The sequence below is a fragment of the Cervus canadensis genome, chromosome 1 (genome assembly GCF_019320065.1).
Source record: "Cervus canadensis isolate Bull #8, Minnesota chromosome 1, ASM1932006v1, whole genome shotgun sequence".
In the NCBI taxonomy this organism is placed as follows: Eukaryota; Metazoa; Chordata; class Mammalia; order Artiodactyla; family Cervidae; genus Cervus; species Cervus canadensis.
Window position 1 is genome coordinate 73,622,065 of NC_057386.1, and position 21,425 is coordinate 73,643,489.

Here is a 21,425-nt window from a genome sequence, read left to right on the forward strand (position 1 = left end):
AAGGTATGGTCAGAGTATCAGAGAACTTCCATGGCTACCTGCAGGAGTCTCCTTTGTTTTGTAACTATTGAACTGCCCAAAAGTTAAGGCCAAAAGTTAGAAACAGCCATATACGTGCAGGGTGGGTTCACAGACTTCATGTCTCATGAGAACAAGGCATTTGGGGAAAAGAATGGGACCAATGAATCTGAAATAGAGAATTTGGTAGATCTTATGACTCTGAATACCTGAAAAGCCTGCATCCTATCAAGTATTCCTGGAAAGCAGAAGCAAACCTGTTTCCCGTTTCACTGAGGCTGCCTCTCTCTTGCCAGAAGTCTTTGTGATGTCTTCATGCAAGCAAGTTCCGCGGATAGGAATGCCAGCCCTGCCCGAGCCCTGCACCCCGGCACTGCCTCCAGAGCCTGAGCTAGACTCCAACCCCAGCCTGCTGTGTGGTGGCAGACACCGTCAACGCTGGAGAGAAAGGTTTATACAACAGAAAGAATCACAGGAGTTTGCTCATTTGCGATGGCAAAAACCTGCAATCTGTGCGGAAGTGATTTCTGAGGATGTCAGACCAAGAAGAGAGAAGCTTAATTTTAGATCAGGTTGATTATTTTGCATTGGGTGTACTTGCCAGAGATTCTGAGTTCAATATGCTCACTTGAGCAGCTCAGCATATTTGATAGAAATGTGGGAATGGTAGCCAATAGCTATCATACTCATAGCCATACCCACAGCCCTAGCCAATGCTTAAGCTGTGATGCCAGAAATTTCTTGGGATGATGTAGAGAAATGGATGTAAAGATAAGGAAATATTGGGGTATCTTTACAATGTGTAAATCACACATCTACATCTAGTCATGTCCCCCAAGCGAGACTAAAGTACCATTCCTTCAGTGAGGCACTACCTTCATCAAGAAATATATATATATATCTGCTAATCTCAAACTCCCATTCCATCCCTTCCCTACCCACCTCCCCCCAGCAACCACAAGTCTGTTCCCTAGGTCTGTGAGTATGCTTTTGTTTTGTAGACATGTTGATTTGGATTGTATCTTAGATTCCACATATAAGTGATGTCATAGGATGTTTGTCTTTCTGATGTGCTTCACTTGGTAAGAAAATCTCTAGGTCCGTCCATGCTGCTGCAGATGATGGATAAACAACAAGGTCCTACTGTATAACACAGGGAACTATAGTCAATATCCTGTGACAAGCCATAATGGAAAAGAATATGAAAAAGAATATGTGTGTGTGTGTGTGTGTGTGTATGTGTACCCACACATATATATATAGTTTGTGTGTGTGTATATAATTGAGTCATTTTGCTGTACAGAAGAAATGAACACAATGTCATAAAACAGCTATAGTCCAATAAAATTTTTTTAAAAAGAAACACCTTGAAAAGTGCCAGAGTGACCATCATCTGAGGGTAATGGCTCCCTGATTTCTCTGGGGGTGATGGGGTCCCAGGAGGCAAAGTCCAAGGACAGGACCAAAGACGGAGGCAAAATGGCTATGGTTACCATAATAGGCGGCAGAGCTGGAACAATGATCTTGGGTTTTGAATGTCACTGATGTTTGGCAGTGGTAAACAGTACAAGATGTGCCTAAGACTGAAAGAAATGTGTAGGCCTATTATACTCCTCCTTGGTCTGGGTAAACTGACACCAAAACAAAAGCAAAATTCTAGGTGACCTGAGTAATTCTCACCCTTTACTGGTTTATAGACCCACAGCCCGTAGAGCAGGTACTCTATGATAGTGCTACAATCACTGTTCATCTTTCTATTCCCCTAAAAAAGGCAGTCTGACATATTCTTGCAGTCATCTGTCAGGAAAATGGTTGTGTCCAGGAGAAAGGAACCACCCAGATCTCTGTGGGGTTTGACATGAGCTGTGGCTAATGATAATTCCTCAGGACCCAGAAATACCAGTGTGGTCCCCTACTCAGAGGGGACTTCCTGAGGTTATGGAGTCTACAGGGAGACTTGGTTTGGGTTTACCTCAACAGTGGGTCCGGAGAAGGCAATGGCACCCCACTCCAGTACTCTTGCCTAGAAAATCCCATGGACAGAGGAGCCTGGTGGGCTGCGGTCCATGGGGTCGCTAAGAGTCGGGTACAACTGAGCGATTTCACTTTCCCTTTTCACTTTCATGCATTGGAGAAGGAAATGGCAGCCCACTCCAGTGTTCTTGCCTGGAGAATCCCAGGGATGGGAGCCTGGTGGGCTGTCGTCTATGGGGTCGCACAGAGTTGGACACGACTGAAGTGACTTAGCAGCAGCAGCGGCAGCAGCAGCAACAGTGGGTCCCCAGGGACCTCCCCGTGATTCATTCTGTGATTACTGTCCCAGTTCCCATATGTATAGTTGGAATAGAGGTCCTCATCAACAACTACATGCTGGCTTCTGGACTTGTGGAACGAAGGCTCTAGATGAGCAAGGGGAAGCTTCTGTTCTCAGATGGCATCACATTAGTTAACTTAAAGCAATACCACACACCCCTGGAGGAGTTGTAGAGATGAGTGTTAATATCAAACCCTTGAGTAAGGCGGGGATTATAATTCCTATTACATTCCCCAACTCCCCCTCCCGCATCCTCATTAAGCTCTCCTGTCTGACCAGTGAGAAGATCGATGGGTCTTGAGAACAATATTAATGGATTATCAGAAACTTAATGAGAGGATGATTCCAATGAAAGCTGCTTTTCCATATGGGGTTGATTTTCTGAAGCCAGTGCACACAGACCCTGATGCCTGATGTGGAATTGTCAAGTTGGCAAATGCTTTTTTGAAATTAAATACCAGAGACCAAGGGCTTGCCTGGTGGTAAAGAATCTGCCTGCCAATGCAGGAGACATGGGTTTGATCCCTAGGTCAGGAATATTCCCTGGAGAAGGAAATGGCAACCCACTCCAGTATTCCAACCTGGGAAATCCCATGGACAGAGGAGCCTGGCAGGCTACAGTCCATGGGGTCTCAAAAGAGTCAGACACAACTTAGCTACTAACCAAGAGACCATAGATGCAGTTTCCTTTTTAACTAGCAGAGGGGAGCAATGGACAACCAGCTGCATCAACTCTCTGGCTCTGTGGGGTCATTTAGTTCAGAGATTGGCTAACTTTTCCTGTAAAGGGCCAAACAGTAAATATTTTAGGCTTTGTGGACCATGCAAAGTTTCTGTTGCATGTTCTTCTTCCTCTTTTTATTTTTTTACTCAACTCAACAAAGTGAAAACTACTCTTAGCTAGAAGCTTTACAGAAGCATGCTGCAGGGCAGATTTTCCCTTCAGGCCATAATTTGCTGGCCCCTGATGTGGTTCCTGGGCTGCTTAGCCATCTCTCTAGTCCATAGGATGCCACTCTGCTCTACGACATTGATCAAACTGTAATTAAGAACCTAGAAGACAGCAAGTAGCCCTGGATATCTCGGTAAGACATATTGATATCAAAAAATGGAAGAGAAGTCCTTGAAAAGTTCCATGGCCTGTTTCCAAATCACAGAGCTGATTTTCAGAAAGCTGTTTTTCATTCTAGGTTTTAGAAACTGGGAAAACCCTGCAGGAGCCCCAGACACAAGCTCTGAGAAGGATGAACAGTAAGTGTGTCTTGAAGCTGGCTTCTCCCGTGTGGTGTGGCTGTCCTTGAACCCTTCTCACCGAAGGCCTCTGGAAGAGAAATGGCCAAGTCTACACAAAGGTGTCAAGTGGCTCCAGCTGCAAGGAGAAATTCAGTGGCTGGGAACCAGGCACTTGATGAAATAGGTCCCTGCAGTATTGATTTTGAACCTCTTTCACCAGTTAGCCATTTTGATTGAGGGTATTGTCTGACACTGGGATAGAAGGAAGTCAAAACTTGCCTTGAATTTTATTCCTCAGATTCCTGGGGTTGTGGTGGGGGGGATACCTACACATAGGTAATATAAAAATAGCTGTGTTCCTAGGGAATTTGAAAGAAACATTCAGAAATGGCTGAAAACCATATGATTTTGTAGTTGTACAAGCAGAGATGACTTTTCTTCTTTATTCATTTTAAGAACAGTTTAAATTGGTTTGTGCATAATAAAAATTTAGCCTTTTATCAATACTTGGATAAATAAATGGCAGCCTCCCTGGAATATAGATTATCAGGGGACCATCATACTGTGCTTTGCTATTTCATGTAGGATGCTTTCTCTTTCGAAACTAGTAAAAGCCACAACTGCATGCTTTATTATAAGAAACAGAACAAAAACTGGCCAGTGTTTTTCTTATTTCAGGAAGACAAAGCTCAACAATGAACAACATAATAGGAATTTGACCTGAACAGTAAGAGATTTGACTTTCTTGTTGCCAGGTTGGCTTAACCCCATCTGTAAGCGTGGTCAGTAGTGATGACAGGTACTTGAACCGCTTTCTTTGATTTCATGACCTTTAATAGAAACGTATTTCACTGTTTGTGTGTATGTTTTCACCAAAGTCATTTTCTCATATACCTGAATGTGCATTTGTTCCATTAAGGATCTTTGCTAGCCTGGTGCCCAATTTCCCTAGTCCATGGTTCCCTGCTCTCGGAAATGATGCTAGGTTGCCCTTTATATGCTCCGGAGAAGCATGGATACCTGATGGAAGACTAGTCTAACCATACATCAGCAGTATACCAAGTAGTCTGCTGGTCTGTCTTAATAGCAGAGAGATTAATTGCATCAGTCGATCTGATGCTATCCTTTGCAATTCAGACTGAGAATGCAGAAGATCAATTAGTGGTAGGAGGACAAAGAGGAACCTCCAAAAAGAAGCATAGACAGTGAATGAAAGTTGCTGAGAAGTATTAATGTTCAAAGAGAAGGATTCAGATCAGAAGAGAGCAAAATTGTGATTCTGAATGGCGGAATCCCCCAAGTTTTCTTCACCCCTCCACTCCTAGTTGTCCGGTATAAGCTGACTAGGATCCAAGAAGCAGACATCCTAGTGGCTTCTCTGGTAGAGAAACATGAGAGGTACAGACAGGGGACCCATCACACAGGCCAGCACTATGGATTCCTAGTATTTCACATCTGCCGCATGTACCTCTGCTTATTTTAAATATCACCCAAATGCATGTGGCTTCTCCAGCTTCTAGGATCACACTTCTTTGCAGTTAAGCAGAGGAGGGCCATTTAGAGGGACCAGCTAGTAGGTGTAAAATGAACTACAAACATATATTGTACAACACAGGGAATATAGCCAATATTTTATAATAATGATAAAGGGTGTATAACCTTTAAAAATTATGAATCACTATACTGTGTGCCTGTAACATATAATATTGCACATCAACTCTATACTTCAATGAAAAAAATTTTAAAAAGAATAGCTGGAGCTGGTATCCCACTTGATATTTCAAAGTCCAGTATTTTTTTGATCCAAAGAATGCTTATCTGTTCTACCAGTTTGTTCTCGTTTAGCGAATCCCTTCAACCAATCATCTTCTGGTTCTCTTCATGGTAACTCAAGTTCTTTCTCTGTACCTTCTGGCTTCTCCGCACTGTTGCTGCCTTCGGATCCACCCGGAGACAGGACGGAGTCACCCAGGCTCAGCTAAGATCCTGCTGTGGTGTTTACAGTTCACGACACACGATGGGCGCAGAAAAGAATGACGACGGATAAAGAACAAGCAAAGAACAGGAGACTTCTTAGGACTTCCTCTAAAGTGTGAAGGCCACATCCTTCCATGGGGGGAGCTGGGATGTGGGCATAGGGACAGAATCGTGTGGACAGGGGAGGTGACATGGCAGACCAACATGGGGCAGAGGGCACTCGGCATCCGTGAACGAAAAGTGCCTTTGGCCTTGAGCTTCCTGCCTGGAGTTCAGTCGCCCCAAAGTCTTCTGAGTCCAACAAGAGACAGATCTAGTTTCTCTCATCTGCCACTCCTCACCTCCAGTTCAAAGCTAGCCTCCAGGAAACATAATCCTCTTCAGAGATGTAGTAGGGCTTGGAATGAAGATGACCTTTTTCATTGTTATGTAGAGCTGTTTGCTTCCTCTCTATTTTGAATGTCCCATTGTAGAATAATATTCTTTTTGGCTTTATCATTACCACCAGTGGATTACCACCACTTTATCGAAATCCACCAGAGTACCTTGTTTCCCCCAAATCAAAAGCAATCTGATCACGTGGTTGAAGTTAAGCTTCTATTTGGAGAACTTGATAAAATGTTCCTAGTTCTAAAATAGTGGTGTTTCCTGGCTCTCTGCTCCCGATCACATCTGAGTACCCTATCAAGGTTTTTTTTGTTTGTTTTTGTTTTTAAATAAAACATGCAAGTCTACTCTCAGCTGAAGCTTTCCATTACAAAACCAGAAAAGGCTAACTCAGGGAGGTTTTTATTTTTATGTTATAGAAAACATAAAATGAGTCAATCATTTGTTTTCATTATAACTTTCAGGAAAATGAAATTCAGCCTTATAAAATGTTACTTCATTTTAGACCAAATAAAATGGTTGTCTTTTCACACTGATGAATTTCCTCAACCTTTTCCTAAGGTTTCAAACGATCCTATTTGCCCACAAGTGCTGTGTTTCAAAGGAAGAGCACTTTTGAGTTATCTATAATGATTTCTCGGCTTTTACCTTAGAGAATATTGCAATGCGTTCTGCGTGAGAAGCTTATATTCTATTTACAAAGAAAAATATCTGTAACTTTATGCTTTGCTGGAATATGTTATAGAAACCAATACTCAAGTGTACATGAAAAAGTTACTCTGGAATTTCTAAAATCTTCAAAAAGTTAGTGATCTCACACACACACACACATGCATTAGCATATACACATTCATTCATCAATTTGTGTAACATGGGATGAGGTTTTGGAAATAACCCATATGAATTTACTCTTCATGGTAACTCAAAGTCTTTCTGTGTATCTTCCCTGGCATTATTGTTCCAAGAAAGGGAAGTACAAGTGCTACCAGAAAAAGAGGAGGCTATGAGATAGGAGCCTTGATGAACAGGGTAGCAAAGTACAAAATGAGGAGGGGAGAAAGGGCAGGAGATGAGAAAGGGGAAGGAATACACATGTGATTGTCCTGCTCCTCCCTTAGAGGTTAATCTTCAAGGGAGGGAGTAGATACATTTTCCGAAGAACCCCCCAACATGGCCCCTCTCAGAGAAGTTCCACACTAGGGGGACATGTTAGAAAGCCTTGACAGAGGAAGGTTCTAGATGGATGGGCCATGGTTTCTCATGACCTTCATGTGCTACATGCGGGTCTAAAGTTCCCGATGACCTTGCGAGGAACACAGAAGTGCTGAGAGAACCGTGGGTCAGAGATGTCTCAGGGCTAAGTAAACCCCCTTCTAAGCAGAAGGTCCAAGAGAGGTGAAGCAGACCCTAAAAACTGAGAGGTTTTTCAGCAAGTGTAGGAAGAGGCTCCAGTTGGATATAACTTGATTTAAAAATAAATAAATGTGAGCTTCCCTGGTGGCTCAGTGGTGGGGGTCTTCCTGCGGTGCAGGAGAGGTGGGGTCAATCCCTGGTCCTGGAGCATCCCACGTGCCATGGAGCAGCTGAATCCGGCGGGCCACAGCTATTGAGCCTGTTCTGTAGAGCCCGGGCGCTGCAACAACTGAAGCCCACGTGCCGAAGGCCCATGCAGTGAGAAGCCACTGCAATGACAAGTTTGTGCCTCTCAGCTGGAGAGTAGTCCCCACTTACTGCAACTTAGGGAAAAGCCCGAGCAGCAATGAAGACCCAGCACAGCCAAAAATAAATAGGTAGATGTAAAATCCTCTAGGTTCCCAGTTCTCAGAGTTTTCTGGAACTTTTGTATCTATTGTATAAAACTGTATAAAACATGGTTTCTCCACTTAGGAGGAGCTTGCCACCCAGTGAGGGAGATACACAGATAAACAAATTCAATGCAATAAGAGGTACAACTGAGGCTGGTTCATGGTGCTGGGGAGGCGTGGTCTCCTCAGAGTGCTGGAGAAGACTCTTGAAAGTCCCTGCAAGGAGATCCAACCAGTCCATCCTAAAGGAAACCAATCCTGAATATTCATTGGAGGGACTGATACTGAGGCTGAAACTCCAATACTTCGGCTGCCTGATGCAAAGAAAGGACTCATTGGTAAAGACCTTGATCCTGGGAAAGATTGAAGGCGAGAGGAGAAGGGGAGGACAGAGGATGAGATGGCTGGATGGCATCACTGACTCGATGGACATGAGTTTGAGCAAACTCCAGGAGATGGTGAAGGACAGGGAAGCCTGGCATGCTGCAGTCCATGTGGTCGCAAAGAGTTGGACACGACTGAGCGACTGAACAACTCCTGGGAGGGGGTGAGGTGAACTGCTCTGATGGGTGAGGCTTTCTCCACGCACCACGTACTGAAAGGCCTCGCTGTGGAATCTGTGCCAACCTCGTTTCCTGAAATCTCTCACATATCAAACAGCACCTCCTTTGTGAAGATTTTTCTGATCCTTCCAACTAGATTTGATTTCTCGTCTCTTGATTTTCATGGCACGTCAGCTTAATCTCTCTACTTGTTTTATGCCTGTTTGTATCCTTACCCTGTCCTTTCAACTAAATTTTATGCTCATCCCTGTGTTGCCCCTGTACCCTCTGTGTACAAGACAATAAATGTAATGTTCAAGTGAACTGAGTAGTAAAGAAAGAAATTGAGAGGCTAGGTTTAGAAAAGTCAAGTCTAAACCTAGTGAATGATGTGCTCTCTGAAGACAAATTTTACTCCTTCTTCACCTCTTAATTCCCGGAATTTAGCACAATTCCTGGCAAATAGTAGGTGCTCTGGGAATGCTTGTTAGAACTGAATAGGGAAGGGAGTTGTAAAGATAAACTGGGAGTTAGAAGTGGTTCTGCAGAAGGTTTATATTTCAAGCTTTTTGGAAGATTCTCCTCTCAGATGCCATAGACTTTAGGCAGATTCTTCAGAACCGTGTGACTCTTTACAGGTGCCGATCAATATCTCTGTGACAGATATCAGGTTATAGGCAATAGTGAAAATAGCGAGTTGCAAACATGTACATTAGAAGGTTTCACATTGAAACTCTCATTGTGCCCCTTCCCTGTCCATGTTCTCCGGTTTGGCAAGAAGACTGGAAGATGCATGGGCAGGATGGGTGTCAGCTCCTTCTGTGTCCTTGTAGTGTCATGGGGGTCTCACAGTTTCTCTATGAGGTAGGTACTACTGTCCCCATTTTTCAGATAAAGTGACCCCAAAATTTGAAGGCACTCATCAAAGGTCACCCAACCAGTGAATGGGAACACCATGATTGAGCCCTAATTTGATTCCAAAGTACAAATCTTGTCTTGATGGACAAAAACCAATTGTCTTTTTTTCTCCCCCACATTGAGCAGCTTGAGGATCTTAGTTCCCTGACCAGGGGTCAAAGCCAGTGCGCCCTGCATGGGGAGTGGGAACAAGAGTCTTAACCACTGGACCACCAGGGAAGTCCCACAGAGTAAGTCTTGATGGTGAGGGGTCTCTGGAGATGGACATACACGTTTACTTGGGAGATATAGTTTGGTCCAATTCTGCCTTACTCTGGTGATCAAAATTGGTCTATTCCAGCCTAAGCCAGTTCACAAGGAGATGACAGAGCTTGATTATACCAAGGGAGAAGGGATCCAGGATAGGAAATTGACAGGCATATTGGACGTAGGGAAAATTTTGAAAATAGGGTGAGAAGAATCTGTTTGTATGTTTAAGAGTGGAATGCAAGAGAGAGATGCTGATGAACAAGATATAAGAAAATATTCAGAAATATCACTGCAATCAATGGCCCTGATTGCCACAAGCCTTCCCTACAAATATGTGTGACATGTAAGCTTCTCCTTCATTTTTATGACACTAGTGACATAGTAGGTAATAGAAAGGTATTTGCTTGAAAATGGAGAAGAAGAAAAATAATTAACTCAGATATTTTCATTTTGAAGACTTCTGTTAAAATAAAAAGCTTTTTATTTCTCAAAGCAAAGCAGCATAGTACTGTCACCTCCATGGGAATATAGCTATCTTTACCCAGTGATTGTCTATAATTTCTCCATTTATGATTCTATTCTTTCCTGGGATTTACTAAACATAAGCACATGAGCTGTAACTTACAGACACTACTCTTTCAGAAAATAGAATTTCAAATAATACATTAGTGGAAAATTATATATATTAACAGGTATTTTTTTCAGTTAAAAGATATTCTTCATAAAACCAGATTGATAAAACCAGATCCCCTAGGGCATGTATTCTTAGTCTGCATTCATAGATGGTACGTGCATGCATAGGTTCTCAGTTGCTCAGTCAGGCCTGACTTTTTGTGACCACATGGACTTTAGGTTCATCTGTCCATGGTATTTTCCAAGCAAGAATACTGGAGTGGGTTGCCATTTCTTTCTCCAGGGGATCTCCCCAATCCAGGGATCAAACTCATGTCTCTTGCATCTCCTATACTGGCAGGCGGATTCTTTACCACCGACCCACCTGGGAAGCCCTCATTGTGCTATTCCAAGAGATTTACAGACTTCTTGAAAGTGTGTTAAAAATGTGACGTGTAAAGGATCTGTTCTTAAAAGTCAATAGTCCCTACATCTCAGGTACAAAAAGTGAAAGTTTTCTAAAGTAGAATTAACTTAGAGGCACTCATTTGTACTCAGAAACAGAAAACTTCATCTAGTTTTCTTAGTCCTCTCCAGTCATCTAAACCAAACCTGTCCTGGTTTAAAACTTACCAGTTTGAGATAGTTTTGTTCCCTGTCTTCTTTCTCTCTCACCTCTTGGGTAGTTTGTTGGTCCTGGGGAGATTTTTGGAGCATCATGACATGGGGGGACACGTCTGGGTATTGGTGATCTCTCTCCTCTTCTGCAAAGATGACTTGGCCTCTGTTCTCAGGTGTGAGTGCACACGGCATTGCTCTAGGGCACAGCCACGGACTATTCTGAAATCCCCACTTTGGCTCCATGCTTGCTCTGCGCCATATCACGGAACGGTAGCCACATCTCTGCATACCAGTCCCCAGACCACTCTGATGCTTGTCCTGTGTCTGTTTGCCCTCCTAGGTGGCCTTTTCCATGTCTTGCTGGCTCTCTTTCCCCACTAACTTCCAAGCCTCCTGCAGCTTGCAGGCACCTCTTCATCACCACTTAGGCACAATGAGAAAGCCCAGGGGGCTGGCAAGGCTGTGTGATGCTAGTGGTGAAGAACCTGCCTGCCAATGCATGAGACATGAGAGACGTGGGTTCAGTCCCTGGCTTGGGAAGATCCCCTGGAGGAGGGCATGGCAACCCACTCTAGTATTCTTGCCTGGAGAACCCTTTGGACAGAGGAGCTTGGTGGACTACAGTCCATAGGGTCTCAAAGAGTCAGGCATGACTGAAGTGACTTAAGTGACACGCATGTAAGGTCTGGTAACATTTATATTCCTACTTTATACCATTGTGTTCTGGGTTTTTCTGAAGATTGAGACTTTCCAAATATTCCAATGGGAAAATTGGTCACAAATTTCATTACTCTTGGGCTCTCAATATAAAGGGGTGATCTCTATCTCACCTCCATTCCCAGACTCTTTCTGGAGTTTGATTCATGTCGATTATGGGCTGAATTGTGCCCCTGCCCAATTCATATATTGAAGCCCTAACCCCTCAGAATGTGGCTGTCTATTTGGAGAGAGGGTCTTTACAGAGGTGGTCAGACTAAAGATGAAGCTGTTAGGATGGACTCTAACCCAATCCTACCTGGCCCTTCTAAGAAGAGGAAATTGAGACCAAAAAGAGACACAGCGGTGCTGGCACACAGAAACGCCATGTGAGGACACAGAGGTAAGTGGTCTTCACCAGGCTAAGGAGAGAGGCTCCAGGAGAAGCCAACTCTGCCAGCATCTTGATCTTGGACTTCCAAACTCCAGAACTGTGAGAAATTTATTTCTCTTGTTTGTGCCAGCTAGTTTGTAGCATTTTGTTGCGAGAGTCCTAGCAATGAGCTTCCTAGGTGGCACAGTGGTAATGATTCTGACTGCTAAGCAGGAGACACAGGTTTGATCCCTCGGTTGGGAAGATTCCCTGAAGAAGGGAATGGCAACCCACTCTAGTATTCTTGCCTAGAGAATCCCATGGATTCTCATGGAGCTGAACAGGCCAAAGTCTTTGGGGTCACAAAGGAAGTCCGACATGACTTAGTGACGGAGCAGCAGCAACAGCAGTCCTAGCTTCTCCCCGTTGTTACTTTCTCTGTCCTCAGAGCTCTGTCTTTCCTTACCTCCACTTATTTGGATTCTTCAGGGCAGGAGCTGGGGGTGGTGGCACTCTGTCCTTAAGTTCACATATGCTCCAGCACTCCCCACCCCCAACTATTTTATTTATTTTTTTTGGCTGCATCACATGGCATGCAGGATATTAATTCCCCCACCAGGTATCAAATCCATGCCCCCTGCATTGGGAGCTTGAAATTTTAACCACTGGATCACTAGGAAAGTCCTCCTGACCAATTTTTTGACTTACTGGGCATTTAGAATCTTTTGTTGAAGAATCTGGAGTCCTTGTTTCATTTATTCAGATGTGATTGATTGGAGGAAGTCAAAGGAAACATGATATGTGAAGTTACAGATGTCAAATAAATATGTTATCTATCACCCCACTATAAATATGTGTTCATGCAAACTAGTATATATACAATGGATAAACAACCAGGTCCTATTGTGTAGAAGAGGGAACTATATTCAATACCCTGTAATAAACCATAATGGAAAAGAACATGGAAAAGAACATATGTATAACTGAGTCACTTTGCTGCACAGCTGAAATGAACACAATATTGTAAATCAACTCTGCTTCAATAAAATTCAAAAAAATATGCATGCATCTGCTCATATTTTTTCCTAGGGAAAGTCCACAGCCCTCTTCAAATTCTCAAAGTGGTTTCTGACCAGAAAAAAATGTTACGATTCACCATCCAATTATATTTGATAAATGATTCGATTTCAAATATATGATTTATATACATTTTAGAAATAACTGTTACGTAAATGAGAATGCAGAATGTTTATCTCTGGTAAATGGAAATGATATCACACTCATTTCCTTCAGTTAAAGAAAAAACCTCTAATTTGCCAGGAAAAGAGGTGCTAAAGTAAACTCTCTGTGAAATGCTTGATTCTGTCCTCATGCTCATCTAGTCCCACGTCGAGAGATCATAAAATCATTCTGTTACATTTAGTGGGACCAGTATCTTAGGGTACCCCCCTGAGCAAGAGGCGTTCTCTGTCACTCAGGATTTAAACATGCATACACACTCTCCTCCGCGCCTCCTTCTGCCTTTGTGCCGTTATTCAGAGAACAGCAAATGTTCAGAGGTGCTAGTGGTCAGGGGAGGGGGTCAGGAACTCCTCACCGTGTTGTGGGAATCTTTTCCTTCCCTTCCTGCCTCAGCCCACCACTATTATCCACCTGATTGCTACAGTAGTTGCTATGGGAATGCAACTTGACCATGCCCCCAGCCATGATTGTCTGGATTGGAGTTTGGCAGTCAATCATGGTACTTCCTGGAGAATTTGGAACTGGCCCATGGGTCATGAAGTTCAAGATGTGTGAGTAATCATGTAATTTAGTGCACACCAGAGAAGCAGAGAAAGTGTATGGGGGGAGGGAGAGCGAAGGAGGAGAGAGAATGGAGCCGGTAGGGTAGGGGGAGAAAAGGAAAGAGAAACTCGTTAATGCATGTCTCTATTTCCAAGTTGTCACTGACACCAAGTTGCATTCTTATCCTTGGGTTCCATGGATAGCTAAGTGTCTTTACATTAGTTCCACCCCTTTTACTGAAGTTGGGTCAAATTTCTACTTCTAATAACATCTCCCATAGATTTAATTACACAAGCTTCCCTGGTGGCTCAGACGGTAAGGCATCTGTCTGCAATGCTGGAGACCCAGGTTCGATCCCTGGGTTGGGAAGATAACCTGGAGAAGAAATGGCAACCCACTTCAGTACTCTTGCCTGGAAAATCCCATGGACAGAGGAACCTGGTAGGCTACAGTCATGGGGTCGCAAAGAGTCGGACACGACTGAGTGACTTTACTTACTTACCCATATGCACACACAAGAGATGATCTTATTGTTGGAATATCAAAACAGCTCTCCTGATACTAAGTTTTTAAAAATTGGGATGAAAACTGACTTGACCTACAAAGTTACCATTAGTATAAATAAACTGATGTGGTAAACAAAAAACCACTATGCCATACTTGGTGCTATATTTTAGAGGAGACTTTTCATGGTGAAGGCTCACAAAAGTGGAGAGTCCTCCTTGTACCATAGCTATCTCATCGGAAATAAAAATCTCCAGGAACAATGAATCTATACAAAGAAAAAGCATGAGCTACTTCCCTGAAAAAGGAGGGTGTGATGCCAGCCCTGCAGATTCTGTGGTGATTTTATTGCTTTAGACGGTAAGATAACTACTGGGAATCATCTTTGACCTGTGTTTCTATAAAGATATATCAAAAGGAAATGAAAACTATTTTGTCCTTCATTGGCAAATGGAGTTATGTTTTGAGGGCACAAGTGGCTAAAAGTCCAAGGTTTGTAAAAGTGGATGCTGAATGAGTTTAATAAGCCATAGAAGAATCTGAATCTGCTAGGCTTATTCGAGAGAAACACTGCCAAATAACTAAAAAAGGTAAATATCAGGCTGATGGATGGGTTTTTAAAATGTCATGTGGTACATGTATTTGCTTCATCCTCTCTGCCTAGAATTTAAACTTCCTAGATGATATGCATAGGTATGTTGCCTTTTTCCCAGCAGCTCTGTGAATGGCCTGTAAAAGGTCTTGGTCAGCATGATGAATGTCTCGGTTCTAATTATAAGAGGGTTTTCTGGGTATCTCACTTTAAGTGTTCATTTCCACAAAGACAGTTGCTGCATCTGTTTTACAGCTCTGTCTTTTAGAACGAAAGGTTTAATCCTTCTGGCACTGTGGCAGTCTTCATGGACACACCTCCCAGCCCCACACACCCACACCCATCCACCCAAATCTCCATTTAAAGTTAGAAGACAGCTATGCCAAACATCTTTTCAATTTAGTGACAAAGCTCTGACACCCTGATGTTCTGATGTTCTTTCACTATTTCTGTATTTTATTAATAAAAAAAAAGGTTGAAACTCTTGCCCAGTGAGAAAGTTGCCTCATCTTGCCGGTAGATCTCTACAAACAGGATTTATCCATTGCATCAAGTCCCAAGTATGACAGAGGTTTTTGTTTTTCTTTTCTTGAGAGGAATGTGTTCTGTACTACCCCATGGAGGGGACATTTCACTGTGTAATGGGCTCCTCAGGTGTGATCCATATCCTCGCAGGGCCTGCATGGATTGCTTGCCTATTTTGTTTCGTCTTCTCTCCATCCACCTCACCTGTGATGGTAGCTGAGTGTAGCAGAAAGAGCTTGAAGAGAAAGAAGCGGAAGGGCGCAGGGTGAGAGTGGGCCAAGCAGTTTCTGGTCCATAACGTTTATTCATTCATTCTGTAAACATGTATGGAAGCGACAGCATGTTAAACATTGTTCCAAGTTCTGAGGAAGACTGATGGCGGGGCGGGGGGGGGGGGCAGTCAAAACCAAACACCCAAGTCTCTGCTCTCATCGGTAGAGCTTCGCCTCGAGGGGCAGTTCAGTGCTTGCGGAGTGAAGGGACGCCTAGACGCAGGGCTAACAGCTGGGGCAGCCGCAGCTTCGCGCTTTGTCAAACTGAGTCCTGACTTACCCAAATCGACTTCTCCATCCCAACGTGGGGAGTCCGGTCTCTCTCCCGAACAAACTGTAAGCCGTACCAGCATGCTCACTTCTTTTTTAAAACGTACATTTAAAGTGCTGCTTGGGAGGGGAAAGGTTTGAGGGTGCCCGTCTGGACGGGCGCTCGCCTTCCCGGCAGCCCCGTTACCTTTGAGCCGCAGAGCGGAAACCTCTCCAAGAGAACCGCCAGGTGGCACCTGTAAGGCGCAGATGGGGCGAGCGGTTTGCCCCACACCCCACAACCCGGAATAGCCCGGCTGCGTGCCTTCGCCCGCGGGCTTGTCGGCTAGGCGGTGGAGGAGAGTTAGCCTCCGTACAGACTGCGCGATTACGTCCCCTGTTTTCCCGACACCCCAAACAACGCTGAGTGTAGATCTGTCCCCAAGCGCCCGGGCTGCTCAAGGCATGTCACATGCTTGTTGGGAGCGGCTCGGCCTCAGTCACCGAGCCGCGACGTGGGGGCTGTTGGTGGGTGGCCGGGGACCGAGCTGAGTCGGAAGCCTCGCCAGTGCCCAGGTCTCCTGCCCTCGACCTCATCCCGGGCCGCGGCGGAGCAGTGGCAAGACACAGGGGTCCCAGGGCGGTGGCAGGCAGGAGTCCGGGGAACAGGGGACACCTCCTCCCACTCTCTCCCGACCCCACCTGGGTCTGAGCCAGGATCCGGGGCGCCTCCTCCCGCGGCTTAAAAACCCTGCGGTTTCGGTGGCCCCGGCAGCAGTGTGCCGGCCTCGGGTCACCCCTCCCTAACGCGCTCCGCAGCTGCGAACCCAGCAGCCCAGCCTGGGGACCGTCCCCGCTCGCAGAGGGGCCCAGCAGAGGGCCGGGGAGCGGGGAGGCCACCCACGGAGCACGCGTGTCGGGGTCGTCGTGGATTGGGCGGCCGGGTCACCAACTCCACTCCATCGGTAGCGGGAAGCGAGCTGCGCCAGTTGCCGTCGCTGCCGCTATTCGGCCGCCGGTGACATTGGGAGGAGACCGCTGGGACAGGGCCGAGGAGGAGGAGGAGCAGGAGCAGGGAGGCGTGGGGCGGGGGGCAGAAAGTAGCGGCTGTGCCAGGGGGCGTGTGAGCAGCGGGAGAGGCGGCCGCGCCGGCGATAACTTCTCCCGGGCGCGCGCGGCCGGTGAGGGAGCTGGGAGCGCGGCGGGACCCGGGAGCCTCGGGAGCCGCCGCCCGCGCCCTGCGCCCTGCGCCGCCGCCGCCGCGCCTCCGGCTCGCTTCCTCCGGGTTCCCAGCCCCGGGTGCTGAGGCTCCGGTCTATAAATAGCAGGTTACTGCTCCTGCTCGGCGCTCACAGGCTCACCAGCGAACGCCGGAAAGTCAGACTAAAAGTGTCTGCTGCTGCTGCTGCTGCTGCCGCCGCCGCCCCCCACTCCGCCTCCGGGAGAGGTAATTACCCGCCGGGGCCCCGAGGGCCGGGTGGGGGCTTTGGTCGGTGGGCTGGATGATGGTGGGGGATCCGCGGAGGGGGCCGTTGGAGCGGGTCTGACTGAGAGCGCGGGGGCACGTCCTGGCTGGGGTGCGGGGGAGAGGCAGAGCTTGTCTGTCTGGCGTCAAGTTTCTCCGCCTGGCGGCCCCCATAGCCCCATGCAGAACCTCGATCCTGAGGGGTGTGGTGTGGTGCCTGTCCTGGGTTGCCGGGGTACCCCTGACACCCGCGGACCCTCTGGCCGGGAGCCCCTTGGCCGGGGCCGCGCGCCGGTCCAGGTTCAGCGTCAGCCTCACCCCCTCACCCTCGCTCTCTGGGCCCTGCGTTAACTCCGAGCTCTCAGAGCTCCCTGACCTTCCAAGGCTGCGCCCACCCTCGCGGTCCCCGGCTGCGGCCGCCGCGGGGGACGCGCTCTCAGCCCCATCCCGGCCGCTAAGCTGCCGCCGCCGCCCGCCTGGGCAGAAGTCGGCTTCAAGGCAAAGGCAGGGGGTGGGAGGTGGGAGTAAAGATGATTGATACTGGGCTCTCGGTTGGCCCAAGTTTTGTTTTTTCCTAAAGAGCCCCTCTCCATGACCACCCCCATCCCACTCCAAGAAACTCAGTTCTGGCAAAGAAGTCCGGGGTACGTCTCTTCTTGGCCACCACGCATCTCTTGAGAGGTCTCAAGAAAAGGGTTAGAAAGCAAGGGCGGGGGGTCGTGGTCGTGGGGGAGTCGTGTGTGCGGAGGGGAGAATGGTTGGTCGGCGCCTGAAAACTGCGCTGCATAGTCCACGGTCGCGCTGGCCCCTCTGGCAGAGAGCGCCAGGCCGGGGATGTTAGGAGCCAGGGGCTGGTTCCTGAACGGACTTTGGGGCTTGCAGCTGGGATTAAGATCAGGAAGCTGGAGCTCCAGGTACCTGCTTTTGCCTCTCCCGATGCCTCTGAAATCTCCCTTTTAGGGGATGGTTTCTGCCCTTACGCTGTGGAGAGGCACTGGCAGTTACTGTCTGGGGACAAGAGGTTTATAAGGGTGAGGATGTGCATATTGATCAGATTGTTGCTGCTGCTGCCCCAAACTTACTGGAAAAACCTGGGAGGTTTTTCTGTTACTCTTGTCTTAAAGATGCAGATTCACTTTGCCTGTCTCCCCCTAACCCCCCGCAGCCGGAGCTAGGTTTCCTCCCTCTTTCTGAGGTGTGTTCCGTGAGGTCATTACATTACGACTTCTCTCCAGGTGTTAAAAAACATTTTGCATATCTCCTTCCTTTCGTGATAGAACTTGTTTGTAAAGGTGTATGAACTAAGTGAAAACCTGGCAGACAGGGGGGTAGATTGTCCTTTTCACCTCAAGAAGGGCACTAGGTAGCTTGTTTGTAAGCGTAGGCTTGCATTTCGAAGACCCTGCTTGTAATAGGGATTGTCTTAATGGATCCTAGAGCAGCAATAGTAGTAATCTGTTTATGCTAAAGCGGGCACATAGGTGCAAAGAACCACAAGGAGGGCAGCTGGCTAGTGCAAGAAGTTAAGTAAAAACAGGACTGGGTAAGTGGGCATTGCCTTACTTAATAGACAAAGAAACGCATTACCTTGTGTTTCTTTCTGATGTACTCCGGTAAGGTAAAGCATTGATGTAAAATTAGAGTAAATGATCAATGGCTTCCTGATATGTACTTGAGCACTAAAAACTGAGCCTCTTGGATCTGTAGTCATGTAAAATGCCACTACAATGGAATGCTTTTTCAGGGTATTTCTTTAAAATGTGATTTAGAACATTGTCCTTGAAAGGTTATGAAATGTGCATGGGAAGAGAGTCTAGATCCTCAGTGTTATTCGAAATACTATGTGCTGGTTGAAATACTGCTCTTATTTTTGAAGACTATTCTCTGTGATTAGGCAGATCAATACTTATTTGTGATAATGACCAGTTAGGATGTACATATTTATAACTGTGTTTTGCTTTTGATCCTTTGATAAAGTATAAGAAAAACCAGAGAGACCAAGCTTAGTCTTGCTCTTCCAGCTATTTAAGGAAACACATGGTCAAAGTTATAGGCAGAAAGTACTTTCTAAATGTTGGGTTTGAGCTTCACTTTGGGGATGCAAATTGACTGAATGACTTCATATCTCATAAGAGTTTTGTCAAAATACTCATAACACAGACTCATCAGTTAAATTTGATTATAAAATAATGCTATTATATTTGACTTGTGTGAAATGGAAAAATCATTAAGCTTAAAGAAAAGACAGATATTTGTTCTAAATTGTGCAAATGGAAAGTAACTCATTTCCTTTCTGAGACCTGGGAGTTTCTTCTAGTACAAGTAATATTAATCCCCATATGGTGACAGAAGTAACTTTCACTACTTCAAGACAAAACCCAAGAGGGCAATTCTCCTAAAGACAAAGAAAAAAGTGCAGACTGATCTTGTATCTCTTAGCAACCGAATAGATGTCAGTTATCAGGTGACATCTGAGAATACAAAGTTAAAAAAATTATGAGATAATTAGTGAGTGAAATGCTTACTGAATATCTATTATATTTTCTTATTTCATAGTGCAAAATCCCCAGCCAGTACTAATATTATATATACAAATATCATAATTTTTGTAATCTGTGTGGAGTAAATTCTTGTCTTCCATAACCATGGGAATTTTAATAGCTAGAAATGTGCCATTTTAAATAATCTCAAGTTTAATATTAATGTTCATTTATTTGAAAGCTGTACTTGTCTCTTCTGTATTCCATACCTTAATTTTTCAACATGTCCTATTTATCTTTCTGAAGCCCCAGGGAATCTGTTTTATAGCCATTTTGTTACTACTTTTTAATATTGAGTTAGAAATCTTTGATTATAGAGCTCTTTAGGACACATAAATATATGCAGTTTCATATTCAGGCCAAGAAATGAGGTTATCAGACAAATAATTTTAGTTTAAACATTTATTTTCAGGTAAATCCAAATGATGATGCTGTGATTACATTTTTGAATGCAAGATGCACATAGCTTTTGTTTTCGAAAACTTTAAATGTAGTATGCATGTACCTAAAAACATTAAGATATGGGAGAAAATTTTAAGGAATCTTCAGAGTCTCAGGTATAATTGTCATTTGAATTAAGACTTGTTAGTTCATTTACTTTATATGTTTCTATGACCTTGTAGACCCAATAGGAGCATATTAAAATACCTGTGAAGTTTCATTATTTATCTTGTTTGTGTACCTGCATCTACTGTGGAACTTTCCTTACATAAGGCACAATTGTAACCTCTGTCTTACCTCCTAGAAGTAGCTTGTCATACATGGTATACCATAAGGCCCGTGGATTATCCAGTAGTTGCAACTTCAGACTTTCGAATTTTCCAACTGACTTTGTAATTTTACTGAACACTGACAGATATAAGCCCAGCATAGTATGAAGAGTTGAATTTCAATGTAACATGAGTTCTTGAATCATGTTTTCCAAACTGAGTTTCTTAAATTGCAATATTTTGAGTAAATTCTGTCTCCTGCTTTGGCAGCCGTGCGTGCTAGGTGTCCTTACTGTGCGGCGGAGGCCTCAAAATAGACCCCAAAATAGACCTCAAAATGACTAAGTGGAACAGACTTGGCAGCATTTATTTGGTTAAGCTGATTAAAGGAAGTTGTGAGAAGTTGTCTAGATCATGTGGCTTTGATCAGAGATTCCTTTGGGAATTATCTAAATTAATGATTTCAAGAGGATGGAGGCAAGGAGAACTTCTCCCTCTGTTACCCCCTCGCCTGCCTGCCTGCCTGCCTGCCTCCCTCCCTCCCTTTCCTTCCTTCCCTCTCTGTCTTCCTTGCTTCCTTTCTTTCTCTTTCTTTCCTTCCTTCTGTTCATTTGTTTATTACCTTTCTTTCCGTCTTTACCGGCCCTTCTGGTTGTTAACATGCAGCCCTGCAACAGGCCTCTTGTTGAAATCAGTGAGCTATGTGCTCTGTTTTCAACGTTTCCAAGAATGGAGAAGTTCCTGGGTTATACAGGCAAGCCCTAACACTCACTCTGCTTTTGAGTGATCAGAGTAACAACAACAATGAAAAAAGTTTCCCCAGATCAACATAAAATATAGCTCTTTAAAACTTCCATGTATGAGTTGTCTTAATACAGCCATTGTTTGTAGATGATAAGTACTTTAAAAGGAAAACCTGAGATTTTTCTGGGTCTCAAAAGAGAGTGTGATTTTTTTTTTTTTTAAAGTAAAGCAGCAATGATTTAAAGGGAATCCTCTGAGCATTTTTCACTACACTGAACAAGTGACAGAAATATG

At 45.0% G+C, this 21,425-nt stretch overlaps 2 protein-coding genes and 1 long non-coding RNA gene across 8 annotated transcripts in view; all 3 read left to right on the plus strand.

The window, feature by feature from the left end:
• LOC122452116 overlaps positions 1-1,161 on the plus strand; it is a 250,319-nt gene extending 249,158 nt beyond the window's left edge. The window contains exon 6 of the mRNA XM_043485521.1: positions 315-1,161. Within this exon, the coding sequence (XP_043341456.1) occupies positions 315-595 (281 nt within the window). The 3' untranslated portion in view covers positions 596-1,161. The remainder of the gene's footprint in view (positions 1-314) is intronic.
• Positions 1,162-2,194: 1,033 nt separating this feature from the next.
• Positions 2,195-8,029, plus strand: LOC122452122. The gene is made up of 4 exons (XR_006272591.1): positions 2,195-3,417; positions 3,523-3,583; positions 4,244-4,364; positions 5,523-8,029. It is a non-coding gene; the product is annotated as an uncharacterized LOC122452122 (long non-coding RNA).
• Positions 8,030-16,415: 8,386 nt separating this feature from the next.
• INPP4B (inositol polyphosphate-4-phosphatase type II B) overlaps positions 16,416-21,425 on the plus strand; it is an 885,859-nt gene continuing 880,849 nt past the window's right edge. For 2 of the 6 annotated variants that reach the window (XM_043485578.1, XM_043485574.1), the window contains exon 1: positions 16,416-17,119. The gene's annotated coding sequence lies outside the window, so the exon portion shown is untranslated. The remainder of the gene's footprint in view (positions 17,120-21,425) is intronic. The other 4 variants (XM_043485541.1, XM_043485584.1, XM_043485560.1 and 1 more) reach the window with 4 other exon arrangements.